The following is a 25,904-nucleotide window of genomic DNA, read 5'->3' on the forward strand; positions in this document are numbered from 1 at the left end:
TCCGTATATTGTAATTGGTGGTTGAATTATTTAGTAACCACACTTTCCAAGGTAGATATAGTTCAATATTAGTCCCACACTCCCACGGGCAACTAGCATTCATTAGTTGTAACTTGTAAAGTCATCAATTAATCAAAAGAAAAGTGTCAAAGCCAAACTAAAACTACCTTGCTAGCAATGCAACTCTTTTAGTACCATATCTATGCAATCAATTGAGATAGATAGACGGCAAACATGACTTCATGAGAAATAGGAGAATTGTAATGTTCTAACACAAGATTATCACTCAATCACTCATACATTCTATTTCAACAAAATTGTGTGATGAAAATAGTCACAAGGTTAGTTCATAATGCATGATAGGAATTTTTTTGAGTGAAATAATGGTAATTAGCAAATTGGATGTTGATTTTTTTTTTCTTTTTCCCGCAACTACACTTCCAAGAAGGAAAAAATTGTGTTGTATGAGGAAAGTCCCACGGGCATTTAGCTTTCATTAGTCATAAAGTCACTAATCAACAAACACAAATCAAAATTAGAAAACCACACTTTTCCACGTGTAACGACAATCAATGAGCTTACTAATGAGCAATGCAACTCCTTTACCATTTACAGTAAAACAATTAAGACACAATATCAAAAGAGTGACAAACATACGGATCGAAACAGGTGAATTGTACCATCTAACCAAGGTGACTGTTGCAAACAAAAAAAGCACTCCAACAATATTTTTTACAGAATCGTGTTTATGAAATATAGTTTTGCTTTGGTAATAATTTGTTTTAGAATCCTTAATTTTTTTAATAAATCAAAGTATAAAATGTGACAAACCTAGTTTACAAAAGATTTTTTGCCCCTTTGTTCAATTATCTTCAGGTGTGACGTGAAGAGGTCAAATCTTCTTTGAAAGGGATCCTTTCTATGACTGAAACCTCGAACATGGGGCTGCATCTGGGCGCACCAATCGATATCCAAGGAAAAAAGAAGTTTTCCTTTCAATATTTAGTGGACAAGGTTACGGAGAAAATTGTCTCTTGGGCTTCTCTGCGTCTCTCCCAAGCGGCAAAGCTGATTCTCATCAACACTGTTCTGGTTAGTATTTCGGCCCATGTCATGAAATGTTTGAAGCTCCCTCAAATCATTGCAAACAAAATCGACTCGCTTATCACCAAATTTTGGTGGGCTAATAATGGAAATAAAGGCATGCACTGGGTCAGCAGGGCGGTAATTCAACTGCCTAAGAGCATGGGAGGGCTGGGCATTCGAGCTACAACAAAGCTTAATGATGCTTTACTTTTCAAACAAGCATCAAGGATGCACTTTAATCCTCAGCTCCTTATTTCAAAGATTTACACCAATTTTCAACCATGTGGCAGTTGTAACATTTCAAGTCCCTATAGGAGAATCGGGATGCCTTCGATGGGAAGAATAGGGATACAATAAGTGGTTGCCTCTTTCAAAGATGGCTTTGCTTGGAAGGTAGGCAACGATGAGAGCATAAGGGCAATTAGCATGCCTTGGGTTCGAGGGGAAACCCCGATAATGCATTCTAACCAAACTCTTGGTTCTTCTATGCAGTGGATGGTGAGCAACTATATTGACAGGAATCTCGCTTCTTGGGACCCGAGTAAGGTAAGGCAGTCTTTTGATTGGAATAGTGCCAAAAACACCCTTTCTATGGAACTCCCCTCTGAACCTAGAAGTGATTATTTATACTGGAAGCACCACCCATCTGGAAGATACACTGTTAAGACAGGGTACTACTACCTCTTTAAAGAGCACAAGTTAGATAATTTTTCGTTATCCACAATAGATGAAGCCTTTGTGAAGCTCATTTGGAGATTGGATATCCAACCAAAGTGGAAGATCTTTTTGTGGAAACTTTTTCACAAGGGCATTGCAGTTAAGTTTAACTTGGTAAACAGAGGGATCAGGATTACCAATATTGCAGTATGTGACTTATGTGGTATAGAGTTGGAAGATTGCCAACATCTATTCCGTTTTTGTACTCTAGCAAAAGCTGTTTGGGAGAATGACCCCATGACCAATTGCTATGACACTACTGGGCTTATTTCATTTTGAAATTGGGTCCAACACTTTATCCTGCTCTTTTATAGCGAGGATGGTAGACAAAGTACTCGTCTCATCAGTTTTGTTGCGTAGCTGTGGGGTCTTTGGAAAACCAGAAATGCGAGGACTTTTAGAGGAGAAGATGTAACTATGGATACGGTCACGTAATTAGTTGACCTCGCAACAAAGGATCACAAGGTGTTCATTCAAAGGAGAGGGGAATCGAACCCCCCTATGACAGACCAAAGGGCAGAGCCGACATTACCACCTGGTTTCACCCATGTGCAGTTAGGTGTACACAAAGATGGTTTTGCTAACTTTATTTTGCAGGTGGATGGGTCTTGGGATAAGGCAACGACAAGAGCTGACATAAGATGGGCAGTGACTGGGCCTGATCAGTCATACACGTTCGTTGATTGAGGTAAATATGGAGCGGCTTCCTCGGCCTTACAATGTGAAGCTTGGGCATGCCTTGAAGCCCTACTTTGGGCTGGAGCTCAAGGCAAGGATGAGGTGCTCATCCTCTCGAATTCGGTTCTACTACTGGAAAACCTAAAAGGTTTTAAAGGGAGTGATATCTCCATATTCTGGACGATTGAGGAAATCAGAAGGGTGGCAATGGGATTTAGAAAATGCGCGATTATTAAAGTTAATAGGGATCAGGTGCAGAGGGCTAATGACATTGCGAAGAAGTGCCGTAGCACTCTATCAAATTTAGACCTTCCTTTGTGGTTTCCGTTTTTCCTTTGCTATTGTCAAAAAAAAAAAAAAAAAAAAAAAAAAAAAAAAAAAAGACAAACCTAGTTAACAAGGGCTTTATTGAAATCCAATTTGTTTTTATATAAGAGCTCATGGAAGGACCATATTTGGTTTATAAATTGTTAGTTACTAGTAAGAATCCCGAAGTCCCAAAAAGAAATTTTTTTTTTTAAAAAGAATCCTCCGTTCAATTCTACTGAAACTGTCCCTTTTGACCATTGGTACTCCTTCGTTTTTATTTGCAACCATTTTGTTTTTCAGGTTTGCCAATGCATAACTTCAACCATTAATATCTTTGATATTTCTTTTTAATACCAAATTATAATAAAATTTTAATAGACATTAAGATGAATTTAATAAAATCTCATATGATTATGTTTTTCTTTTAAGTATAAGTCAAGAAATATAATTAAAGTTAATTATACAAATACATTAGTGTAAACTTTTGACATGTTACAAGCAAAAAAAAAAAAAACTAAAAAAAAAAAAAAAAAAAAAAAAAGGAAAAATTGATTCTAATAATCCCACCTTTAGTCGATTCGCTGTTAATAATCCTACTTTTATAGGGGATCTTTTTTTTATTGGTCCCTTATGACTGGTAACCTGTACATTGGGTAAACTCTTTCTTTTTTAATTTGAGTGACACATGTCACTAAAAAATTGGTCAAAAAATTAAAAAAAAAACTATATATTTTATTTATGGTAACTTTATTTTTTTTTAAAAAAAAAACCCAGCCCCCCTCCCCTTGCCCCGCTGACGACCAGGCCACACTCCCCCGACGGCGAGATCCATCCTGACACCCTCAGCCCCACCACCAAAATCGCCCCCAAAACCACCAAAAAAACCCAACGAAATTACCCAAATTAATCCGATTCGAACCCAGATCAAACACGGGCAGCGGGAATAGCATGAGCTCCAGCAAACGAGGGGACGATCAGAGGGTTTGAAGAGATTTTCGACTGTCTTCGGCGATATTTGGGGGGTTTTCGGCGATTTCAAGGTGGTAGTTGTAGTGGTTATGGTGGTTTCGGGGGTGGGATTTGGTTTAGGTGGTGATTTCAAGGGTGACTTTAGGTCGGCGGGGTGGTTTTTGGTATTGGGGGGTTCCGTGGTTGGTCGTTTTCGGGGGTTTAGGGTGGCTGCCGTCGGGTTTTGGTGGGGCTAGGGTATGGAAGAGGGTTTCACGGTAGGTGGGAGATGGCTGGTAGGTAGTGGGTTTTTTTCTTTTTTTTTTGTTTAGTTTTTAATTTTCTTTTTTAAGCAATTACAAAATGACACGTGGCATCTTAACCTATCACAACTGGTTACCAACAAGTTAGCGACCAGTAGAAGAAGATTCTCTATAAAGGTGGGATTAATAGAACCAATTTTTAAAAAAAAAATCAAAAGATATACACAATGTTTTTTTTTTTTTTTTTTTTTTTGAGAAACTACATTATTACGCCTCTAGTCAAAAGATCAACTTAAATAAATTGGAGGTTTCTTTTAGCAAAAACATCTCAACTAATAAAAGAATGTCAATTTGCTACAATTTGGGGGTGAGAGAAGTCTACAGTCACGAAAAGTATCTGGGGTTACCTACTGCAGTTGGGAGATAAAAAAAAGAGATATTTATGGGTATAAAGAATAGGATATGGAAGAAGCTGCAGGGTTGGAAGGAGAAATTATTATCACGAGCCGGGAAAGAGGTACTCTTGAAGGCGGTAGCTCAAGCCATTCCTACATATGTTATGGGAGTTTTCAAGCTCCCTGACGGGTTGATTGACGAAATCCATTCTATAATGGCTCGGTTTTGGTGGGGCAATGGTGGAGAAAGAAAAATTCACTGGAAATCATGGGAAAGCCTCTGCAAGCCGAAAGCCCAAGGAGGGATGGGCTTTAGAAATCTGAAAATTTTCAATCAAGCCCTTCTTGCTAAACAAGGCTGGAGGCTTATTCATGGTGGAGATACTTTACTCTTCAGAGCTCTTAAGGCTAAGTACTTCAAGCATTCGACTTTTTTGGATGCTAGAAGAGGGTTTGATCCCAGCTATACATGGCGGAGTATTTGGGGGGCCAAGTCTTTGTTGCTCGATGGACTGCAATGGCGGGTGGGTAATGGCACAAATATAAAGGTGTGGAGGGACAAATTGCTGGATGCGGACACAGGGGGTTATATCCCATCTCCCCCTCCGAACAGATTACATGACCCTGACCTCAAAGTGTCACAATTAATTGATATGCACAACTGGGAATGGGACAAAAATGAGTTAGCTCTTCACCTTTGCCCTGAGGATGTGGAAAGAGTTCTTGCAATCCCTCTGCTCACACCCTCCAATCATGATACTGTTTATTGGTATAGGTCGCAACATGGCTCTTTCACTGTCAAATCAGCGTACTGGTTTGGTCTCTTGGGACAACAACCGACTGACTCTAATGTGGATATTAAGCTCTGGAGGAAGGTCTGGGGGGTTGATGGGCCTCCGAAATTGAGATACCTTCTGTGGAGAGCATGCACTGGCACTCTGGCTGTCAATAAGGAACTGCAGTGTAGACACTTGCGAGAATCAGGTGAATGCTCTGTATGCAATATGGCAGATGAATCACTGGTTCACTCTCTGCTAGAGTGCAACAATGCCAAGGAAATCTGGAACCCAAGTGAAGTGTGGGGGCTGATTCAGCAAATCCAAGGGGATACTTTTGATAATATATTTCTCAAATGGTGTGAAAAGGTGAATAAAAATCAACTTATTGAAGCATGCTCCCTAGTCTGGGCAGTATGGATGAGAAGAAACAAAAAAATCTTCGAAGGGGATGATCAGGACCCCACGACCTTGGCATCAAAGCTCCTCAAGTATGTGACTGATTACAACCTATATGCGACAAAAGTTTATACAGGGGCGAAGAATATAATTTTTCCATCTGCTGATAAATGGAAACGGCCACCAGAAAATGTGATTAAGCTGAACTCTGATGCAACAAAATTTCAGAATGGTGATGTGGGGTTGGGTGTGATTGCTAGAAAGGCTGATGGTGAGATTGCCTTCGTTGCTGCTAAGAGAATTGCTGTGCGTTGGGAGATTGCTATAGCGGAGGCTGCGGCGGTACTAATGGGTATGGAGATTGCAGGGCAGCTAGGTATCCATGATATCTGGGCTGAATGTGATGCTCTCGGTGTAGTCTCAAGGATCAAAGGCATGAATAAGGGCCATGATTACCTTTCCCTTGTTATTGATAAAATTGTCACTTTGTCTTCTACCTTTTCATCCTTTGTTTGTAGTCATGTTAAAAGGGGAGGAAATACGTGTGCTCACTTCCTTTCCCGTTATTGCGCTGTGGATGTATCTGAAATCTTGTATTTTGACTCCTTCCCGGAAGGTATTACAAACCTTGCGGAGTTGGATAATATTTAATGATACTTCCCCTTTTCTTTCAAAAAAATAAAATAAAATTGAAGATAGATATTTTTTAGGGTAAAAACTTTGTCTACCCACCGAGCATACTATCCAACACTAATAAAAAGTAATGATAATGAAATCCAACTCAACAAGATTAATGATGTTTGGTCTAGGCCATATTGCTGCCCCGAGGAAAGAAGCAGGTACGCTGGTTGGTGGGTTCTGAACACTGATGGGGCTGCTATAGGGGTTCCTGGTGTAGCTATTGGTGGAGGGATTATCAGAGATGAAGAGGGCAGATTTGTAGCTGGTTTTGCAGCTAATCATGGCATCTGTAACGCTTACAGAGCTGAGCTTCTAGCACTTGAACAAGGGTTGAAGTTAGCTAAACAAAAAGGCATAACAAAGCTAGTCGTTCAAATGGATAATAAAGCGTGTGTTTAAGCCATCATCAAGCCAAGTCAGCAGCGTAGCGAATTTGTGCACATCATTAATTTTTATCGTAATCTTTGTAATTCGTTTGGTTCATTTTCTTAATATGTTTCACTGTTTTATGGAGGGTAATAGGGTAGCGGATAAACTCGCTAATATGGGGGTTATCCTTGAAGAGAGGGTGGTTTATTTCGATGTTCAATCGAAATAAAAAACCTTCTTTGGGAGGATATGATAGGGGTGACTTTGCCATGTTCGGTGGTATAATTATTTTTTAATTTCAGGTTTAATTCTCCTTTGCACTAAAACCAAAAAAAAAAAAAAAAAAAAAAATTAATACATCGTACTTGAAGTTTCTTTTCCAACCATTATGGCAAATGATGAATGTAATAGGTGGAAAAAGATTTATGTGATTCTGAAATTCATTTGGTCGGCCAAACAATTGTTTATTCTCTCTGAAAAAATTGTAACCACATTTAATTGCGAGAATTGCATACTCGGGAGTCCCTGGCTGCTCAAGCCACGTGCACTTTATATTTTCCTTTTAGGTCCGTGATCCAATATCGATTTTTCTAGACGGGGATCTTGTGAAATTTGACAAGAGTTCACCCAACAAGCTTTGTATCTATTGAGCCCATCACCCTCTATAATTTAATTCTTACATACTTTTTCCATTCTTAAATAATTGTTCATTACATAATCTGTGCAAATTACTACAATAATTGCGCAAACAATTATAGTATAGTCATATCTTGACCTGTAGACATACACTCCATAGGCCATATGATTCATTTTGTATTTTATTAACCCAAATATTAGCATGCCAATCTTTAACAATAATGTTATTTGGTCCTCAATTAGATAAAAAGATTTAGAACTACGCTGCAACCACTAACCCCCTCTTACAACAAACAAATACTACAGTTAAGTATTGAGTACTTTCACACTTTCAATAATACATTTAAGATAGCATTACATAACATTTGCCACAGGAGCTTTAACCTATTCTGGATAACCAGCCCCAAACATGCTCATGAAAATGAACGTATCCCAGACCCAAAGTACTTATCCCCAATTGAAGAAGGTACTCTTCTCCCAGATTTCAGACCATAATGTAGGAAATCCAAGCTAGCGAAGTGCTCTACTTGCACAATCTGTCATCAGCAGTGTGAAATGATCGAGGATGCTCAGACAAGCTACATTTTCATATTCTCTATAAATAAAGCTTGCTGTAGTATGGCATTCAGTTTTACTGAGGGCCCAGGAGAAGAGGTCGAAGTCGTAAATATTCAGAAATGATAAAGAGATCCCTCAAACAAGATCAATCTGCCCATTCTCCACAAAGGGCTTAATTGACTTGTAACGAAGTACGTATAAATCACCAGCAACAAGGTCCACAATCTCATCCGCACTGTAAGAGCATCAAAATTCAGACTTGTCATGCACTGATAGACGTTAAGATTTGGAATTTTGATATTACATCTGTTAGCAAAACAAGATCCTTACCTGTCATCAAGTGGAATGGCTCCAATAGAACTATCACTCTTGCAAAACACAAACGTATCCAAATTTGGCTCTGGAACTGGTGAAAGAAGGTAATAAACATATTTCAGCATGTGTATAGCAGTAAAAAGTTGTTAAAAACATTGATATAGCGGTTTGGAATCTAAAACAATATAAAAGCAGTCATCCTGCTCCAAGATTTGTCATTCTTGTTTGATGCCTCAATCGCCATAGCTTGTATCTAATTTTCCGAACTTATAAAATAAACAAGAATATAAAGAACTTCTTCACCTTCCCACGTCTTGCTACTAGCTTTCCTCAAAAAAATGAGGAAAAAAAAACCATCTTCAACTTTACCTGATCTAAGAGGATGCAAGTGATCCAAGGGCCCAAAGGGAATAAGAGAACTGTAGACAGCGGAGAAGGCGGTGCTCCATGAACATGTGTCACAATTGTGATCAGAAGCATGAATTCTCTTCTGTCATGATAATGAACATCAGTTTTAAAGCAACAGAGTTCAGAAATATTCTCTGACTGCCAATGTACTTCATATTTGAAGATCCCTGTGGAACCCATCTTTACACTTCAAGCAAAGCAAAACTTGCCCCGATTAACTGACATAGAACTCACAGGATACCCTTTATCTTCTCAGATTCAGCAGATCTACTTATTCAGTAGACTTCTCGGTATTTTTGTGAATTTCATCTATATGCCCGGCATATCTTCTTCTCCAGAATTCTTGCTTTGCAAGTAACAGATCCTATTGAGTTTTGACATCCATTAGCCATTCTATTTTTCATGTTTGCAAGACAACTGGAAGCCAAAGTATGGAATTCGTTCTACACTTCTACCCCATAATTCAAATTTTAAAATTCCAATATCCAGCAAGCAAAACAATCAATTCATCACCACTACAGCTCTAAAAAATATTAAGTAATATGCTCACACCAAACTAAAAACAGTTTGTTGAAACTCCTCCTGCTCTCTAAAACAGAGTCAAAGTGTTACCACGCATATCCTTGATATCTGCACAACTGTCAGACAACCCCCTTCTCTTGCAAATCAAGCAAGTTTACTACTCTAGTGCCCCTTAAATTTTTCAAAATTCAGATACAATTGAATTCAAAGTTTAATATGAAGGTACAATATAGCTCATGTCAGTAGAACCAAAAGACTAGATAGGTGACAATAGATAAATTGCCCCTTCGTCCTTTCTATCAATAGTCACTCCAGCGAAGTATATTGGCTATAACCTATACCCCTATAGCAAGGACGATGGTGATGTAGGCTAGTTTTCAGAACAGATAAGTTCCGTTTAGGAGTGAATTAATACACTATTAAGTTTATCACATTTTTTTTTTTCCTTTTTCATTCACATGTGTCTTTACATCAGCCACTCAGTACACATCTTGCTGACGTAAGATTGTGCCAGAGTAGCCCAAACTTGTCATTGTGGACCTATAAAATTTGGCTGTAGAATTACCTTCTTCCAAGGGATTACAGTAATATTTTGGAGGATGGCAAATAATCTGAAACGAAAAATTTATAGTTGGAATATGATATATTGGACCCAGGTGGTTAAAAATGGTATCTTGTACATGGATAGTACAAGTGGATCCAGTATATTGATAGTGCAATAAAGGAATCAAAAGACTTGAAAAGGATTTGGCAATGAAGAAGCTTGGGCATAAGAGCAGACGGACACCCAAGAATTAATATCCAAGCATGTTTGGGTGGGGTGGGGGGGGGGGGGTTCTCATTTGCACGGAAGGTGACAAGACCATTATTTCATCATACAGCCAACCTGTGGACAATCTGGTTTGGAATAAGGATATTTCCAATGGAGCTACGGTTAATCTGTCTTTGTTCATTGAGGAGGTGGGAAAGTAAATCAATCAATTCATGGATTCAATTTTTTAGCAGCGGGACCAAGACGATGGATGTTTGAATAAGGAGTCAGAAAATGGAGGCGAGACCAATGATAGTTGATAGCTAAAGCATGAAAAAAATCCTGTAAGAAGAAGGAAACCCTAAACAAGCAGTAACTTAGATTCAATTTTATCCACTGAATTCAGGGTAGAGAAAGCAGAGCATTTTCTGGTGGTTACAAGTTTATCTCTTCAGATTGAAGCCAAGGCTTTGTTAGAAGGTGTGCAACGAATATTAGTGGGGGATGGATGGGATTTAAAATTTACAGACAGCCTGTTCTAGGTTCAAGTTCTAGAAGGTGTGCAACAAGCTCCAATGGTGGCAAAGAACTTTATAGATGCTTTCAGAAAGCAGCAGGTTAGATGCAAAGGATCACTGTTTAGAAGGTCTAAAGAAAAAGTGAAGAGGCTGGGCTCCTTAGTTTTTAATTAATTAAATTATTTATATATATTACAGGATTACAGTGTTTAAAAAAAATATATATATTACAGGACTACTGTTTGACAGCTGCCGAAATAAGAGAAGTAGCAATTTTCCAAAGAAAAGTATATTTTTCCCCTCTTCCTTTCTTTTTTCTTTTCTTAGCCCAAGCAGAGGGAAGGGGGTGGCTTTTGCATGCATAGCTTCTCTCTTTTGGTTGCCAATACACAAGTACCCTTTATGCTAAGGACACTCAAAATCAAATCCATTGCTCCTCAAACTTGGCATCTAGCACCACAAATCTGGAGTCCTTGGTGTTCACTTTTCTTTGTACGGTATATCTAATTTTAATTTAATAAATAAAGTTCTTTGTATCATATATATCTCACCAGTCTTTGGTTGAAGATGATGGTTGGAAATCTCAGATTAGGGAGTAGCAAAAATTCCCCAGTTCTACTTCTGCACTTAACCTTACATATGAACCACAAGACAAAAAAGGCATAGATATGGCATTGGGTTGAGACCCTGTGGTTCTGAGTCCCAAATTCTTGAACAGGCCAAGAGACGACTTATATCCTTGAACCTTACACAAATGAAGATGTTCCTTAAAAAAATTTGAGGACATGCACCAAGATAAACCAAACCAAAGACTTGAGCTATATAGCCTTTAGCTTTAAAGTTTTAAGTCTTAACTCTAATTCCGTTCAAGATTTCTAAGAAATAGCCTGTAAGGGATTTACCTCCAGCCACTAACCCCTTGAAAGATAACTTCTTAAAATTTCCCCACATTACCTGCGTGATCTATATTACATCCTTTGATTTGATGGCTCTCCAATCTGGTAATTCTCAAGCCATAACTCCAATATTTTTCACTCTAAGTTCCTATTTTTTCTTCTTTCTTCCTTTCTTTTATCAAGGGGGAAGAATGGCATCCAAACAAGGTTAGCCATCATCGTAGAGAGAGAGAGAGGAAAAAAAAAAAATCAAAACCATACACATACTTAACATGTAAACAAGCATGCATGAAAGCTTGGAAATAACCAAAAGATGAGTATAAGGAGCTACCCATGTCATTTTCTTCACTAGCGTTGGATTGCTTAAGATCAGACTGGTAACCAGTAGGCAATTTTGACAGAACTGACTCATCAAGATAACTCTTCATATTTTCATAGCACCTGTAACCATTAAATGAACCTTACGAAAACTAACTAAAAAATTCCAGGAATTAAATGAATAAAGGGGTTGCCACACTTGCCTTTTGGCGAAGCTTTGTTCCTCTTTTGAGAGTCGGTTCCAAAGGTCTGTTTTTGAGAAATGAATCATGTTCTTCTCTATCTGCAAAAGGCTGTCGGTTCTTAAGTAAACAATAGAGGAAGATACTACAACTCACAGACTAAAGCTGGTTGGATAATTTGCAAACATAGACATGCTACAAAGTTCAAATAAAAAAAGGGAGAACCCAAAGCAACCTTTTGAAGGCGAGTCCGGAGATATGATCTCAACATATATTGAGCCCGATCCATATCCATTTGATATATAGACACTATCAGAGGATCGAAACCACTTCTTGTAAACTCCTCGATGGTTTCCTCCTGATCATTTGACCAAAATTAGAATGCTCCCAAAAGTTATGAACATGAAAAACAGATAAATAAGGCATTGAACAAGCGACAGGCCTAAAAAAAACCAGATAAATTTAAAACCCCATAATCTTTATGATGTGAGTTTGATGCATTGGTCATCAGCCCATTAACCAACAACCATAAATAGAATATTAAAATACAACATCTGTTGTAGCGAAGGTAGAAGACTGCAATTGGAGCACAGCACATTACACAAAGGGAAGGAAAAATCCCACGGCTGAATTTTCCTAAGTCATTTCATAATTCACAATAGAATTATTAGTGAGAGGTAGGTCAGGTAACAGCAAAAGGGATGAAAGACTTGAATAAAGTAAGTACAGTCTATACAAGTAAACTCCAAGATTGTTTCAAAAAAAAAAAAGTAAACTCCAAGATTTACACCAGATAAAATTATAAGCTACTCGTAGGACATCAAATATCTAAATATCAAGCCCGGTTCAAAAAATTTGTTCGTTTCAGGCCATACAGTATTCATAACCTTTGATATCTAAACAGATTTCATCTCACTAACGGTCAATCTGCAATCTCATCACTTCATGTACCCTAGACATAATCGGATCACTTTAATTATAAGATAGCATTAGAATTAGACCATATTATTAGCTACTAAACCTAAGAAAGATAGTACTCCGTACTTAATAACTCTTAGATCATACTGTGCCCTATAAAAGTTGTAGAGAAGAAACAAAATGAAGTATGAGATTGCAGATTGAATTGATAACATAATTATAAAGTGAAAATTAGGGTTTGGAATGGAGGGTGAATTGTTGTATACCATAAGTTGAATTTGCTCGCGAGATCTCAGAACCAAAGAAGACTGGAATTGAAGAATTTCGGGAGCAGATTTCTCGTTGCGCCAAGCTCTCTTTAAAAGCTCAACATCTGATGTCCCCATTAGTGACTCGAATTCTTCCATGGAAAAGCCTGATCCACTCGCCATTGTTACGATCAGGCAGTGGTGGATCAAGGATTTGATTAACAGGTTGTCCTATCAGTGACAAATTCTGGACTATTAGTAGTTTAGTAGATCAATTCTATCAAAATAAATTAACAAAATTAGCACATATTGGCAAATTTAACATCTAACACTGAATCAATCGAACCCCCAATAAAAATTAGGCATTAACAGGTAAAAAACAAAAATCTTTGACCGATGATTTCACCTTGACCTTCGTTCTAGATCCGTTTTCTATCTCCTCGTTCAGCGACTATTATTTATCCCTTTCCCTGACCCGAAACCGCCGTAGACTCACCAAAGACACACCACACCACCATTGCACTGCCACAACCTCCACCCAAATCATCACCGCCTCACTGCCCTTAACTTCAAAACTCACCCAAAAACCACCATCACCATGACATTCGCCTACCAAACCAAAAACACCACCGATCCTCACCACCGGAAACCCCACCCACCCCTCATAAGTTCAACTCCACCCCTTGAACCCTCCCCCCCAACCCCGTAAGTTCAACTCCACCCTCCTGAAAAATCTACTCGCCCCCTTAAATTCACCTCCACGGCTCCACCTTCTCGAAAAACCCAGCCAGCCACCCTTACCATTGATTAGCCACCTCCACCCTACGAAATTCCACCCTGACCCCCATAAATCCACCCTCACCTACATGAAACCTCCCCCCGACCTTAGAATAACAAGATCTAATAAGAGACATAAACTGAAATAGAGGTGGTGGTGCAGTGCTTCGATTAGATTGGTAGTGCAAGGTGATGTGGTGCCTTGGTTAGGTTGAGACGGTGCTTCACCTACCTGAAACCATTCCCCCCACCCCTTGGAATTTTCATGGTTTCATCCTGACATTAAAGAGTTACACAAACGGACAAACCAAACCCCGCAACACATTAGCAACCAAAATTGACTCAATTATCAAACTAGACTCCAAAAATAACGTTAAATTCTTCGAGTTTCTATAACCAATAGTTCAATTATGCAACTTCGAAGAACCCTAAATTGAGTATATACTGACAATTAAATACACGATTAACACTAGATTGTCAAAATTAATATTAGATGATTAAGGAAAAAGAAGCATCTAACCTTAGAGACTGCTTCAATGGAGGAGAGAAAGCTCAGAGAATTTCGAGTATGCTTCAATGGAGGAGAGAGAGAGGAAGGAGTACTGTGTCCTGGGAGGCTGGGACCGTGAAATAGACATAGAGAGGAAAAAAAAAAATAACATCAGGAATAATTTATTTATTTAAAGAAAAAAATACTGTGTCCTGGGACCCAAAATGACTATATGTGGATCCGCCCCTGCGCTCAGGAGACTGGAGAGATGAGAGAGAGAGGAGTGAAGGGTTGAAGATTAAAATACAACCTGTTGTAGCGAAGGTAGAAGACTGCAATTGGAGCACATAGCACATTACAAAAGGGGAAGGAAAAATCCCACGGCTGAATTTTCCTAAGTCATTTCCATAAGTCACAATAGAATTATTAGTGAGAAGTAGGTCAGCTAACAACAAAAGGGATGAAAGACTTGAATAAAGTAAGTACAGTCTATACAAGTAAACTTCAAGATTTACACCAGATAAAATTATAAGCTACTCATAGGACATTAAATATCTAAACATCAAGCCCGGTTCAAAAAATTTGTTTGTTTCAGGCCATACAGTATTCATAACCTTTGATATCTAAACAGATTTAATCTCACTAACAGTCAATATGCAATCTCATCACTTCCTGTATCCTAGACAAAGTCGGATCACTTTAATTATAAGATAGCATTAGAATTAGACCATATAATTAGCTACTTAACCTAAGAAAGATAGTACTCTGTACTTAATAACTCTTAGATCATATTGTGCCCTACAAAAATTGTAGAGAAGAAACAAAATGAAGTATGAGATTGCAGATTGAATTGATAACATAATTATAAAGTGAAAATTAGGGTTTGGAATGGAGGGTGAATTGTTGTATACCATAAGTTGAATTTGCTCGCGAATTCTCATAACCAAAGAAGACTGGAATTGAAGAATTTCGGGAGCAGATTTCTCATTGCGCCAAGCTCTCTTTAAAAGCTCAACATCTGATGTCGCCATTAATGACTCGAATTCTTCCATGGAAAAGCCTGATTCACTCGCCATTGTTACGCTCAGGACTCAAGAGACTGGAGAGATGAGAGAGAAATAGGAGGGAGAGAGGGTGAAGATTTGAAGATAGATTTGGCGGCAGATTCCAAATTAATTTGCTTGCGATTACTGGAGTTGAAACGCCAAACAAGCCCTAGACAGTGGTATCAAAATTAGTTTTTTTTTTTATTTTTTATTTTTTATTATTTTTATTTTTTGGAGGGGTCCGAATTTGAAATTAGTTATGCATGTGAGTGTTAATGGCCTTAATTACCAAGTTTACCTTACAATAGGGTAACTATAAAAGAATCAATAAACGGAATATTTTCTTGTTGTATGATATACGGACACTTCACCTAATATGCATATCGGATGCAGTATAGTTAGTATTGGATTATACAATGCTTACCAATTTTACCTTATAAAAGATGTTAAACCAATCAATTTATTTTCTTACATTCCAACTAATAGGCTCTTAAGAATCACAAGCAAAAATAAATATTTCCTCACATTCAAAATAGCTAACTACTAACACATTTCTTTCTGAACCGACTATTAGATTGTACAAGCAGCCCAATAGCATAGAGTCTCACATTTTTTAGGCAAAAAATCTAATAATTTAGAATAATGTATAAAAACTTATTAGTGCTTATTGAAATAGGATATTAAATCTATCATTATTGGTGCAAGATGTCTATAAGATATACTCGACGTAAATTTGAGCTTTGAACAAAGATCTAGTCAAGTTAGTTTTTGATAAACTTAACAAGAAATACTAACAAATTTTCTTGTCCTACTTGTATATATTCTTTTGCACTATTTCATAAACCAAAAATGATTTTTATAAGTTCATCATTTAGTGGAAAGGAGAGCACCTTTTAACTACGAGGGATTCGCTTACCTCCCCCCCCCCCATCTCCCAAATTATCTAGCTCGCTAATCCGAGCCAGGTTAACCCGTGAGGATTTTGGACCAGTAGGGCCCTTCATCTTACATACAAAAAAAAAAAAAAAAAAAAAAAAATTTGCAAATTCCTTGAAACTACTCATGGATTCATGGTTATGCATTTTACGTTCAACCATTTACAGTTTTTGCAGTGTGAGTGACTGAATGGAGTGGACTTCTTTATATTTGGGCTTCATTGTCTTAAAATTAAAACCCAACCCAATCCAAACCCAAGCCCAATACTCCTAGCTCGATTCCGTGCATTAAACTTTACCATACACCAGCAAATCAGTCGTCAATCCACCTATATAAACACTCAGATCAACTAATCATCTATTTTCCCAAACAAATTAACAAATTAAATTTAAATTCTCCCGCCATTAAGGTAGAGATAAGAGAGGAAAAAATGAAGGAAAATCAAACTCCTCGAAGCAAGGACATCACCCACCGTCGGCCGAAAGAATCTCCGTATTCCAAATCAATCTCCGATCAATCGAAGAAGCATCAGAAAGTAACAATTTCTAACCCTAATTTTTATTTACTCCTTCTGCTATGTTCATCATTTTGATTTTATTTTCTGAAAAAATCGATTGAATTTTTCTATTAGATTACAAAGAAGAGCTTGAATGCTGAATTTGCTTCAGTTTCCGAAGATTTTTCGGCTGAATCAGTGTCGGAACCTCTCAATTTATCGGTGATTTCTGAAAATTTGTGCGAAGACAATCTAATTGGAGAATCGGAGGTAAGATTCGTTTCTCAACTTTTCAAATTTCCGACGAAAATCATCGATTTAACAATCGGTGAAATCGCTGAAAATTTTGTTTAATTTTGTGTTTTTCGCTTCACAGAGCCTTGAGATTTCAATTGGAGCAGAAAATCAGTCGATCGTTACATCAGAGGAAGCATTTACGCCAGTTTCGAAGATCACAACTGCGTGCGATGAATCAGTTAATTCCTCATTTGATTGCAGCAATGTAGTTGGATCAAACAATTCTGTGGAGGTAGATTTGGTTGTGAATCTTCTGAAGCAAGCTAGAAATCAAGTTTCCAGCTCGAGTGATGTTTCGGATACATCAAAGAAGCTTCTGGATGCATTGGTTGAGGGTTCTGTGAGAGACTTGAGTGTTTTGCCTGACGAAGAGACGTAATCAGTGCGGTTTTGTCTAAACGAGTTGGAATTGTTACGGTTTGTTTTGTGGTTTGGCTGATCTTTGTGGCTATTATGTTCCTTTTTCGCTGTTCCGGAACTAGAAGCTCCTCTTCTTTCAATCCTCAACCTACCTGAGCCGGTAACCCTTGCTTTATATTATACCAGTCTTGTTATAGTAAGATTCTGGAATTATATGCTTCATTATTGGGGTGATTATATCAGAATATTTAGTATATACCTTAGGCATGTTTTCTGATTCTGGTGCTTGTTGATTAGTGTCATGTTGTTAGTTAGGTTAATCCTGAAACCGCAGAACCATGTGTTTTACTAATTGCATTTGGAGGATGCCTTCTGTGAACTGTTCGATGTCGTTTAAGTAGCATCTAGATTGATATTTTTTGGAAGCTGAATGGAAGTTATTTTTGTTGCAAAAATATACCTGAATGGAAAATTATGTTTCTGAAATATTGTTGTTTTTGAGCAAAGTGGCAATTAAGGCTTAAGTGGCAACCATTGTACCATATACTCTACATGAAGCAGATGTATGTGTCTTGCACATTATAAGAACTAGTGTGTTTAAAAACTACTTATTGTTTGATGGTTCTGGTGTATATGAATGCTGTACAATTTTTTTTGAAGTCAATCATCCCCAACTTGAGGGATGGTATATTTTACTACCTCCCCTTTCAAAGAATAAATGAAGTTAGATGTTTCAAGAAATTACATTCTGCCCAGCTAAATATATCTATTTCAAACAAAAGAACTAAAAAGTATTCTGTCTATGCTAAAGATTGCTATATATGTTAAATATCAGAGATGAGTTAGGTGACTAAGTTTATGTGTTATTGAGACCTTATATTTGGCACTTGGTCAGTGAACTTAGCGATCAAAAGACTCCTATATTGGACTCTGTAAATCTTACTAGATTCGTTTTAGTCCAACTTTTTCATGAACACAGTTGGTCCATGACAACCTTTGAAATAGTTAACCAGGAGTATTCTCTTGAGACATCTTTGTTTACCAGTTTCCTAAACAGTATATATAAGTGTACATGTCTGGTCCTTTAGTTTTAGAAATTAATAGCCCAGAAATTAGTGGAGGTTTACACATGAATTACTGGATAATTATGCTTTGTGTACCTTTAATGAATGTTGGAGTCTCCTAATATATTCATCAGATCATATTCTAAATTTCTAGCTAATGAAGGCCGCAGATAGAAAACGCAACACACCTGGCTCTGGTGATGAATGCTCTTACACTTTTACTGCTGCTTTTTGTGACTACAGATGCTATTGCATTGTCAATTAATCTGCGAGGTTTTGAAACCTTGAAGACCATATATGTATGTATTGGCTCTTGCACATGTAGCTTAAGTTCGGAAAATCTGAAAACAAGCAAATCATTAGTTTGACACGACTCTTTATTGGTAGTCAATATTATTCCAATTGTAATCAGAATATCAGATTAATTATAGTAGATCATAGATGGTATATAGGATGAGGATGCTTTTGCCTTTTACTATGTGATTTACATGAGTGGGTAAATGTACAAGGTGATTTTGATGTTTCTAAATATAAGGTAAATCACCGAGATTCTCGTTAGCATGTGTCTTGAGCTAATGTGGCATGGTCTTATCTGTCAAACATTGAAACAAAATCATACAGTTACCCCATTTGGGGAACATAATAAACCTGATGAAGCTATATATGTTAATGTATGCTGGAGCAATTATGTGCCGAAATACTTAGTAGTCTTTCAACTTGGTCACTAATATGCGTAGTGCTATCCCCTTAGTTACTTCCACTGCTGTGCAAAGTATGCAATAAAGCTACATATTAAAATATCATCTCAATTATGTTTCATCATTTGAAATGGATGTTTGATTTTTCCTAGTTTTAACTTATTGGTTCATTTATATTAAGCCTGCCCACCCCCCACCCCCACCCTCATATGTTGAGCAATCTAATCTTCTATTTCCCTTTTAAATCCTTGTGTAAGAGACCTAGTTAGTCACAATTCACACTAGGGGAATACTCCCTTTGTGAACATATATCAGCCTTTTCTATTGTGAATCTACTCTTGAAAAAAGTTTATAGTGAATAACAGACAATTCGAACTGTAATGGCAAACTATAAGCTGGTTATTGTGATGGTTGTTTGATTCATTCCTTTTAATAATATGATTCTAATAAAACAGAGGTTTATGAAGCATAAGATTAAGTAGTTGAATGGATGATCATCTGGTAAAATGGATATTGCCATTGGATATAAAAAATTAGTACAATGAATACATGGTAGGTTGTAGTTATATCAAACATTTTTTATTTTTTTTTTTTGGTGACGTAGTTATATCAAACGATTAAAAACTTGCCTACTGACTATTAGCCATATGATGCAGATTCTAGAGTAAACTCAACATTTGGTCCAGGTATTGGTAATAACAGTGAGTTGGGACAAGTTTGCTTCATTATTCTCTTCTGAAGGGTTTGATGAAACACCAAGGCTAAGCATTCTCTGCAAATTTACCTGGAGGACTAGTGTAACGAAATCTGTTATACAACTTTTACACAAGATTGTCGAAGTTGTCTTCTTGTCTAGAGGTAATTCTTCTTTTACACTGGCTTATGAGCAGATGCAGTTTCTTACTCTATGATAAACTATGGCTCATAGGTTGTTACTTCAATCCTCAAATTATTCCTCTTTGTTTCCATAACATGATCAAATACATAGAGTAAATATGACACAACGTGATGTCACTAGCTCTAAATATGATGCAGATTATATGCTGATTAAATTAGCAGCAATGTTAGGTACAGTAATACATACTATTATAGTGGAGCTAACATGATTAAGCTCCTTAGTCAAAAGCTATTGTTGAATTTCATTGTACAAACCTTGATGCTCAAGTTTTACTCTGTGGTAGGCTGGTAGACCTTCACCGTGTGTAATCATAATTAGCATAGATAAACAAATCTAAACAGGATTTAAAAGTCAAATTACTAAGATTATATAATCCGCTGATTTGGCTTCGTGCTATTATAGGAATATTCGAGTGTGTGAAGTTCTACATTAGCATTAACACACTATCGTGCTTCTTTCAACTATACTTTGATCACAGGTAGTAGCGTTAAGTTGCTTTCTTTCTTTAAATGCAACAGAGAAGCTGAGAAGATGTCATTTCTTCACTAAGCTACTAGTAGCAGTATGTTTTTTTTTTGAATTAGTTCAAGTTAGGATTAGTTTTATCCAGGTAAATAATGTAGGCGAGATTTGACCTTTGGACTTAGAGATACCACCTGGGTTTTTGGAGTTACCTGTAAACTCTATCTGAATTTGTTAGGCGAGGATTAATCGTGCAACCTTTTAGTTTAAGATATAAGGTTTACCATCCTTCCGCTTCCTTATTCTAGTGAAATGAATTTTACTCCCTTTTAATACTATGATCACATTATACTGAAACATGGGTGACTTTTGATGTGTTTTACAAGATGATTTGTTGTATGTAGATGTTTATCGTAAATTTGTAATCATTTTCATTTGAAACTGTATTTGTTGTTACTCCTGTGAAAGCATCTTTCTTATATCATTTCATCGGTTTCTGTTTAGCATCTAGGGCTGCGCAACCCCCACCTCAAAATTAATGGAAAAAACATTATTATGTTATTTAGCAATCATTTTTCTAATAAACTATGATACTTGGATTTGAAAACTATTTATACAAGTCTATTGTCTTTTCCTAAAGTCTACAATGAGAAAATATAATATGGCTTAGGACAATAATAGATGCCTCTGCAGTTTAATTTGCTGTGAGAAATTCTCTTCAACGTATAGATTATCCAAGATTTATAATCCAAAATTTTTGGTTTGGATCTAGTAAGAAATCATATAATTATGAATAACACTTGATTGCTTAACAGTGGCTTAATTAAGCTTTAATAACACTTGTCCCTTTTTTACCGGATTAAGGAATGATTTAGATGATTAAAAAGCAGATATAGATTGTTATAAAAAATAGTAGATGTATTAAATCTAACCATGATTTATATAGAGATTGTTAATGTCATTAACTATGATCGGGGTTGATAATCCTAACATCGTCAAATATCATTTTTTTTTTTCTCCAAAATAATTATTAATCATCCATACCACTATAACGTTGGTATTGTATGGTAACGAATTGTTTTTCTATACTACAGAGTATTATCGTGTACCTGATTATTTTTTACTCTTAAGCCTTAACTAACTTATGCAATACTGCAATAGAATACAGAGTTGAACTTAGCCTATATATGATCTCAATAACCTCAAAATTATTCTGAATATAGAAGTAAAGACTTTAAACGTATACTACAGTTACGTTAAACTGTAAAAAGCAGGGGTTACTATTCTAATGTTTTGGTTACGGTGCAAAATCATAAGGTGTAAGGCTGTTTAGCTATCAATAACTGATGCAGCTATGACTGCATGACTGCATCCCATGCCTTTTGTTGGTGATGGTTTATGGTTCGCACAAATCCTTTTCATTCATTTTCGTTGGTGATTGTGCTCCAAAGGTGTCTCATACTAGGGGGGCAATCATTTTTGCCAACCTCATAAATCATAATACCTCTCATTTCTGTTTGGTCATGTTTTTTTTATCTTAAAAAAAAAATTAAAAAAAAAAAAAATCTAACATTGTACTTGTAGAAATGTACATATTTATTCATACTAGACCTTACTACTCTTTGTAATAGGATATTGTAATCTTTTATCTATAGTTATCGAACTAATAAGCATTGAGAGAATATTAGAGTAATAAGACGATTCATTCGAGTTCAGTGCTCAACTGCTCATGTATAGTTAATGAGAGAATATTTAAAAAATATTACATATTTGACCTTACTACTCTTTACTTAGATTTAATTTTATTATAAGTTTAGTAATTTGTCATGCTTTAATCTCCTGGTGTACTGGCATCCACTGATCTTCTTATGGTACTAAATTTATGGATTAGGTTCATGATTAAGATAAAGTTTGCAATCTCCTAGAACTATTTGTAGCCTAATCATCATTCTTGCCTGTATTAATTAATTAAAAAGTTTCTAGTTGGAAGTTGTCAAATGTGTTTGTCCATTACCCCTTGGACTTATATATGGCTGCGACTTGGCTCATGCATCGAGCTCCAAATTGTCTAGTTACGGCTACTAGTGGCTATATGCCAAATTGTATTGGTGCTATACTCTACTCTATTATGCGTCATAAGTTCCGCCACCTACCATAATACACCAAGACAACCACTTTACCACCTATTTTACATGTTCACTCTATAGTAATACGAAGTTTTTTCACAATTTTGTATACTTTGATTGTAAAAAATAAAATATAAAATAATGTTTTTATAGCTTAAGGCGGTGTTCTACAATAAAATTTCATTGAATAAATTTTAGAAACTGATTTGTACTAATGTTTAATTGTGTTAGACCATTGAACTGCACACAAGAGTATGATTAATCTCCTGCATTATTTACAGTACTGCTTAATTGTTGATTTTTGGTGACCTTAGATACTTGTTTCTACAGTGAAGCGCCTACAATTTTGCTCCCCCCACCCCCCCCCCCTTCCCCCACACACTTTGCAATCACAATAATTTACCATCTTTAATTATAATTAGTATACTTATACGGTATAGAATAAAAGTCTAAAAAATTCAAATAATATTGTAATACATGCATCATCTAATTTTTAAGATAGTGCTTGTTTTCACCCAAAAAAAATAAAATTGTTCTAACAACTAGCTATCCCTTCCATTAATCAAACCCAAATTCTTAACAATAAGTGAAGGAGCAGCTGGCGTGATTTATGTAGATAATTAAACTTTCCAGAGTGTTGATTCAATTATTAATTAAGTCCACAAAAAACTAATCTTTGATGTGGTGCATTAGTGCATACAATTAGAATAAACCACCACTTAAAAAAAAAGAATAATACCTAGCTAGTGATTATTTAAACAATGTTATTATTTGGAGCACATCTTTAAAGAAAAAGTTCTTTCTAGGGAAACAAGTCACATGGAAAAACCTTTTGTTTTATCATTCCTTTTCTCCACTGTAAAACCTCGTTAATCATTGCATGGGAATTAAAGATACGACATTGAAATTGAATTTTGAATAGTAGAATGTTTGGACCGCATTTGTGTGTTAATTATGATTAGTGATTTGCTTAATCAAACGTTAAGATAAACTACATCAATAGTGACTAATTTTGTTTTTAAATTTTAAAGGAAGTTAAATAGAGTGATCGTTATGGGACTCTTTTGAAAAAAAAAAAGGGTTATGTTATAAACAAAAGGAATAATTATGGACATGTAATTATGTAAAAGTATTAATTAAAAATTAGTATTATTTAATAAAATGTATAAATTTTATTTTTCTTAGATACAAGTACTTCGTATGAATTTGGTTAATTTAATTTGTTGTTCTTTATAGATGTCGGATGACTATATTGAGTAATGAATATTTCTTTTTACAAATTAGGATATTGAAGGCTTTAATTCTGTGATTAAGATTTATAAATTCATTTAATTTAGGGTATATTGCATTCATCAAGATAATTTCATCATACATGTAGTTGTATAACCTGTATTGTATGCCAAAGAGCTTCAAATGAGAAAACCTTAATTCATCAGAAGGGGTGGCTCAATGAAAGTCATTTATGGTTAGGGTTCACATACTAGATAATGGTGTATAATAAAATTAAGATTACACAATCTAACATGTATATGCAATTTAGACCATAATTGTACTCAGAATAAGAAATTGTGGGAAGTTTTTAACCTTAATCCCTTTATGACTTTGTGTAATTGAAACCTATTTGAGAAATCTACTATTTTTATTCAATTGAAGAATATTTTGGGTTCCCTTATATATTAAACTATAGCACGTAGTAAAAATAACTTTTAGGATACATTATTTCTATTTCCAATCAAATCATTACAATCCGAACAACTTGTTTCTCATCTTCTGTTTACTAAATGGTATTCCGTATTACCATAGGAGTCATTTCTTATTTTAGGTGAACTGTGACATGTAGGAGTCTTTTCCAATTGGATACCATGCGAATCAGCTAATGACACGAAATGTAGCATCAATTTCCTTTCTTATCAAATACACAAACATATGAAGAGTATTTAATTATTTATGCACAATAGCCCCCTGATTTGAAGATTATAATTAGCATAAGCAATTAATTATAATTTGTTTAAAGATAATGAAGATGAAATAAAGGTGGTTTAGCACTCATCATCATCATTTCAAACTTTTTCCTAATCTGGTCATTTTAACAAGACATGCCTTCCAAGTTAAGAAGATAATTAAATTATTGAATTTTAATTAGTAACACTGTTTAATTGATGGGTTTCACCAAAGATCCACCACGATATTAGTATAATAGAATTTTGCTTAATGAGGATAGTTTTGCTTCTGTAAGCAACAAGTTTTCTAGAACAAAGCCAACAAGGTGATATATGCGACATACATTCGATCTTCTTCTAATTTTCATTAGACCGTGTGATTTGTGTCAATGGTGTAATAATAGTTCTTTTTTTTTTTTTTTTTTTTTGACAAAAGGTGTAATCTAATATATATATATAAAGTAGGTTTTTTCTGGAGAGTATTGGAGCGTCACGTAAGAAATATACTTATTTCGACCAATAAGAAGAAAAATTTGTATTTTATTTTTGAATTAAAAAATTATGTCTCCACCTAGATAAAAGTAACGAATTAGATTTGATATATCTAAAATTTTAATGTCACGTAGATTATAATCCGCGAATTAAATTATTTTAATAAAAAAAAATTAAAAAAAAGTAAAAATATAGGAAAAAATAAATTTATTAATTCAATACTACGAGTATAAGAAATCCAAAAAAAATATACTAAGAAATATTTAAATGATAAACACTTATAATAAAGTTTGATACATATCATTATAAGATAAATTTTGATAGTATTTATGATAAGAAATACAAATTGTTCGTTAATTATAATTAAATTAAAATTTGTGATACCTACCATTATAAATTGACACATCATACTATACAAACAAAATTTCGTATCAATAAAAAACCCCATCAAGCGAATTTTGGATTAGTAATTTTGAGTTAATTTTTGGTCATCAATGGCCGGGTAATTTTTAGCTTAATTTTTAAAATCCTATGTTTGAATTAGTATTTCTAATTATTACTTACATTGTATTAATTTGGAATACTCAACGATTACATGTTATGTTTTATTTACTAAATGTTTTTTTACATGCAGATCTAACACATCATACGACACAAATAAAATTTCGTATCAATACAAAACTCCATCAAGCGAATTTTGTGTTAGTAATGTTGTGTTAGTTTTAGGTCACCAATGTCCAGGTAATTTTTAAAATCTTATGTTTAAATTTATATTTGTAATTATTAGTAACATTGTATTTATTTAGGATGCTTAACGATTATTTGTTTATGTAGTGGCATACGATTAGATGTTGTATACTTAATATGTGGATGGCTTTGGTTATTTTTTGGAGATGATGAAAAAATTCCAATGCATAGATTTGATTTTATA

General features: G+C 35.5%; 2 protein-coding genes across 4 annotated transcripts; one reads left to right on the forward strand and one right to left on the reverse strand.

The window, feature by feature from the left end:
* Positions 1–7,414: 7,414 nt before the first annotated feature.
* On the reverse strand, positions 7,415–15,234 carry LOC110697299 (DNA replication complex GINS protein SLD5-like). 3 transcript variants are annotated; one of them, XM_021874671.1, is made up of 7 exons: positions 14,189–14,459; positions 12,910–13,122; positions 11,961–12,083; positions 11,747–11,826; positions 11,557–11,666; positions 8,146–8,221; positions 7,415–8,050 (listed from the first exon to the last, which is right to left on the reverse strand). In XM_021874671.1, the coding sequence occupies exons 2-7, from the start codon at positions 13,072–13,074 to the stop codon at positions 7,951–7,953; spliced, it is 654 nt and encodes a 217-aa protein (XP_021730363.1). In that variant the 5' UTR covers positions 13,075–13,122; positions 14,189–14,459; the 3' UTR covers positions 7,415–7,950. The 3 variants fall into 3 exon arrangements, 2 of the variants coding, with proteins under 2 accessions (XP_021730363.1, XP_021730364.1); XR_002506480.1 differs by lacking the exon at positions 7,415–8,050 and adding an exon at positions 8,500–8,902 and having other exon boundaries at positions 14,189–14,466; XM_021874672.1 differs by lacking the exons at positions 12,910–13,122; positions 14,189–14,459 and adding an exon at positions 15,070–15,234.
* A 625-nt stretch (positions 15,235–15,859) lies between these two features.
* Positions 15,860–17,660, forward strand: LOC110697300. The gene is made up of 3 exons (XM_021874673.1): positions 15,860–16,675; positions 16,772–16,906; positions 17,013–17,660. The coding sequence occupies exons 1-3, from the start codon at positions 16,571–16,573 to the stop codon at positions 17,310–17,312; spliced, it is 540 nt and encodes a 179-aa protein (XP_021730365.1). The 5' UTR covers positions 15,860–16,570; the 3' UTR covers positions 17,313–17,660.
* Positions 17,661–25,904: the final 8,244 nt, after the last annotated feature.

This window comes from Chenopodium quinoa, unplaced genomic scaffold, assembly GCF_001683475.1.
Source record: "Chenopodium quinoa cultivar QQ74 unplaced genomic scaffold, ASM168347v1, whole genome shotgun sequence".
NCBI classification, from domain to species: domain Eukaryota; kingdom Viridiplantae; phylum Streptophyta; class Magnoliopsida; order Caryophyllales; family Amaranthaceae; genus Chenopodium; species Chenopodium quinoa.

Coding starts and splice junctions, on each gene's coding strand:
- LOC110697299 (XM_021874672.1), bottom strand. CDS start 15,234: ATGGCGAGTGAATCAGGCTTTTCCATGGAAGAATTCGAGTCATTAATG. Junction 8,222..11,556: donor TAGTGAAGAAAATGACATGG/GTAGCTCCTTAT, acceptor TTCTTTCACCAG/TTCCAGAGCCAAATTTGGAT. Junction 8,051..8,145: donor GCCATTCCACTTGATGACAG/GTAAGGATCTTG, acceptor ATGCTCTTACAG/TGCGGATGAGATTGTGGACC.
- LOC110697300 (XM_021874673.1), top strand. CDS start 16,571: ATGAAGGAAAATCAAACTCCTCGAAGCAAGGACATCACCCACCGTCGG. Junction 16,676..16,771: donor AATCGAAGAAGCATCAGAAA/GTAACAATTTCT, acceptor TTTTTCTATTAG/ATTACAAAGAAGAGCTTGAA. Junction 16,907..17,012: donor ATCTAATTGGAGAATCGGAG/GTAAGATTCGTT, acceptor TTCGCTTCACAG/AGCCTTGAGATTTCAATTGG.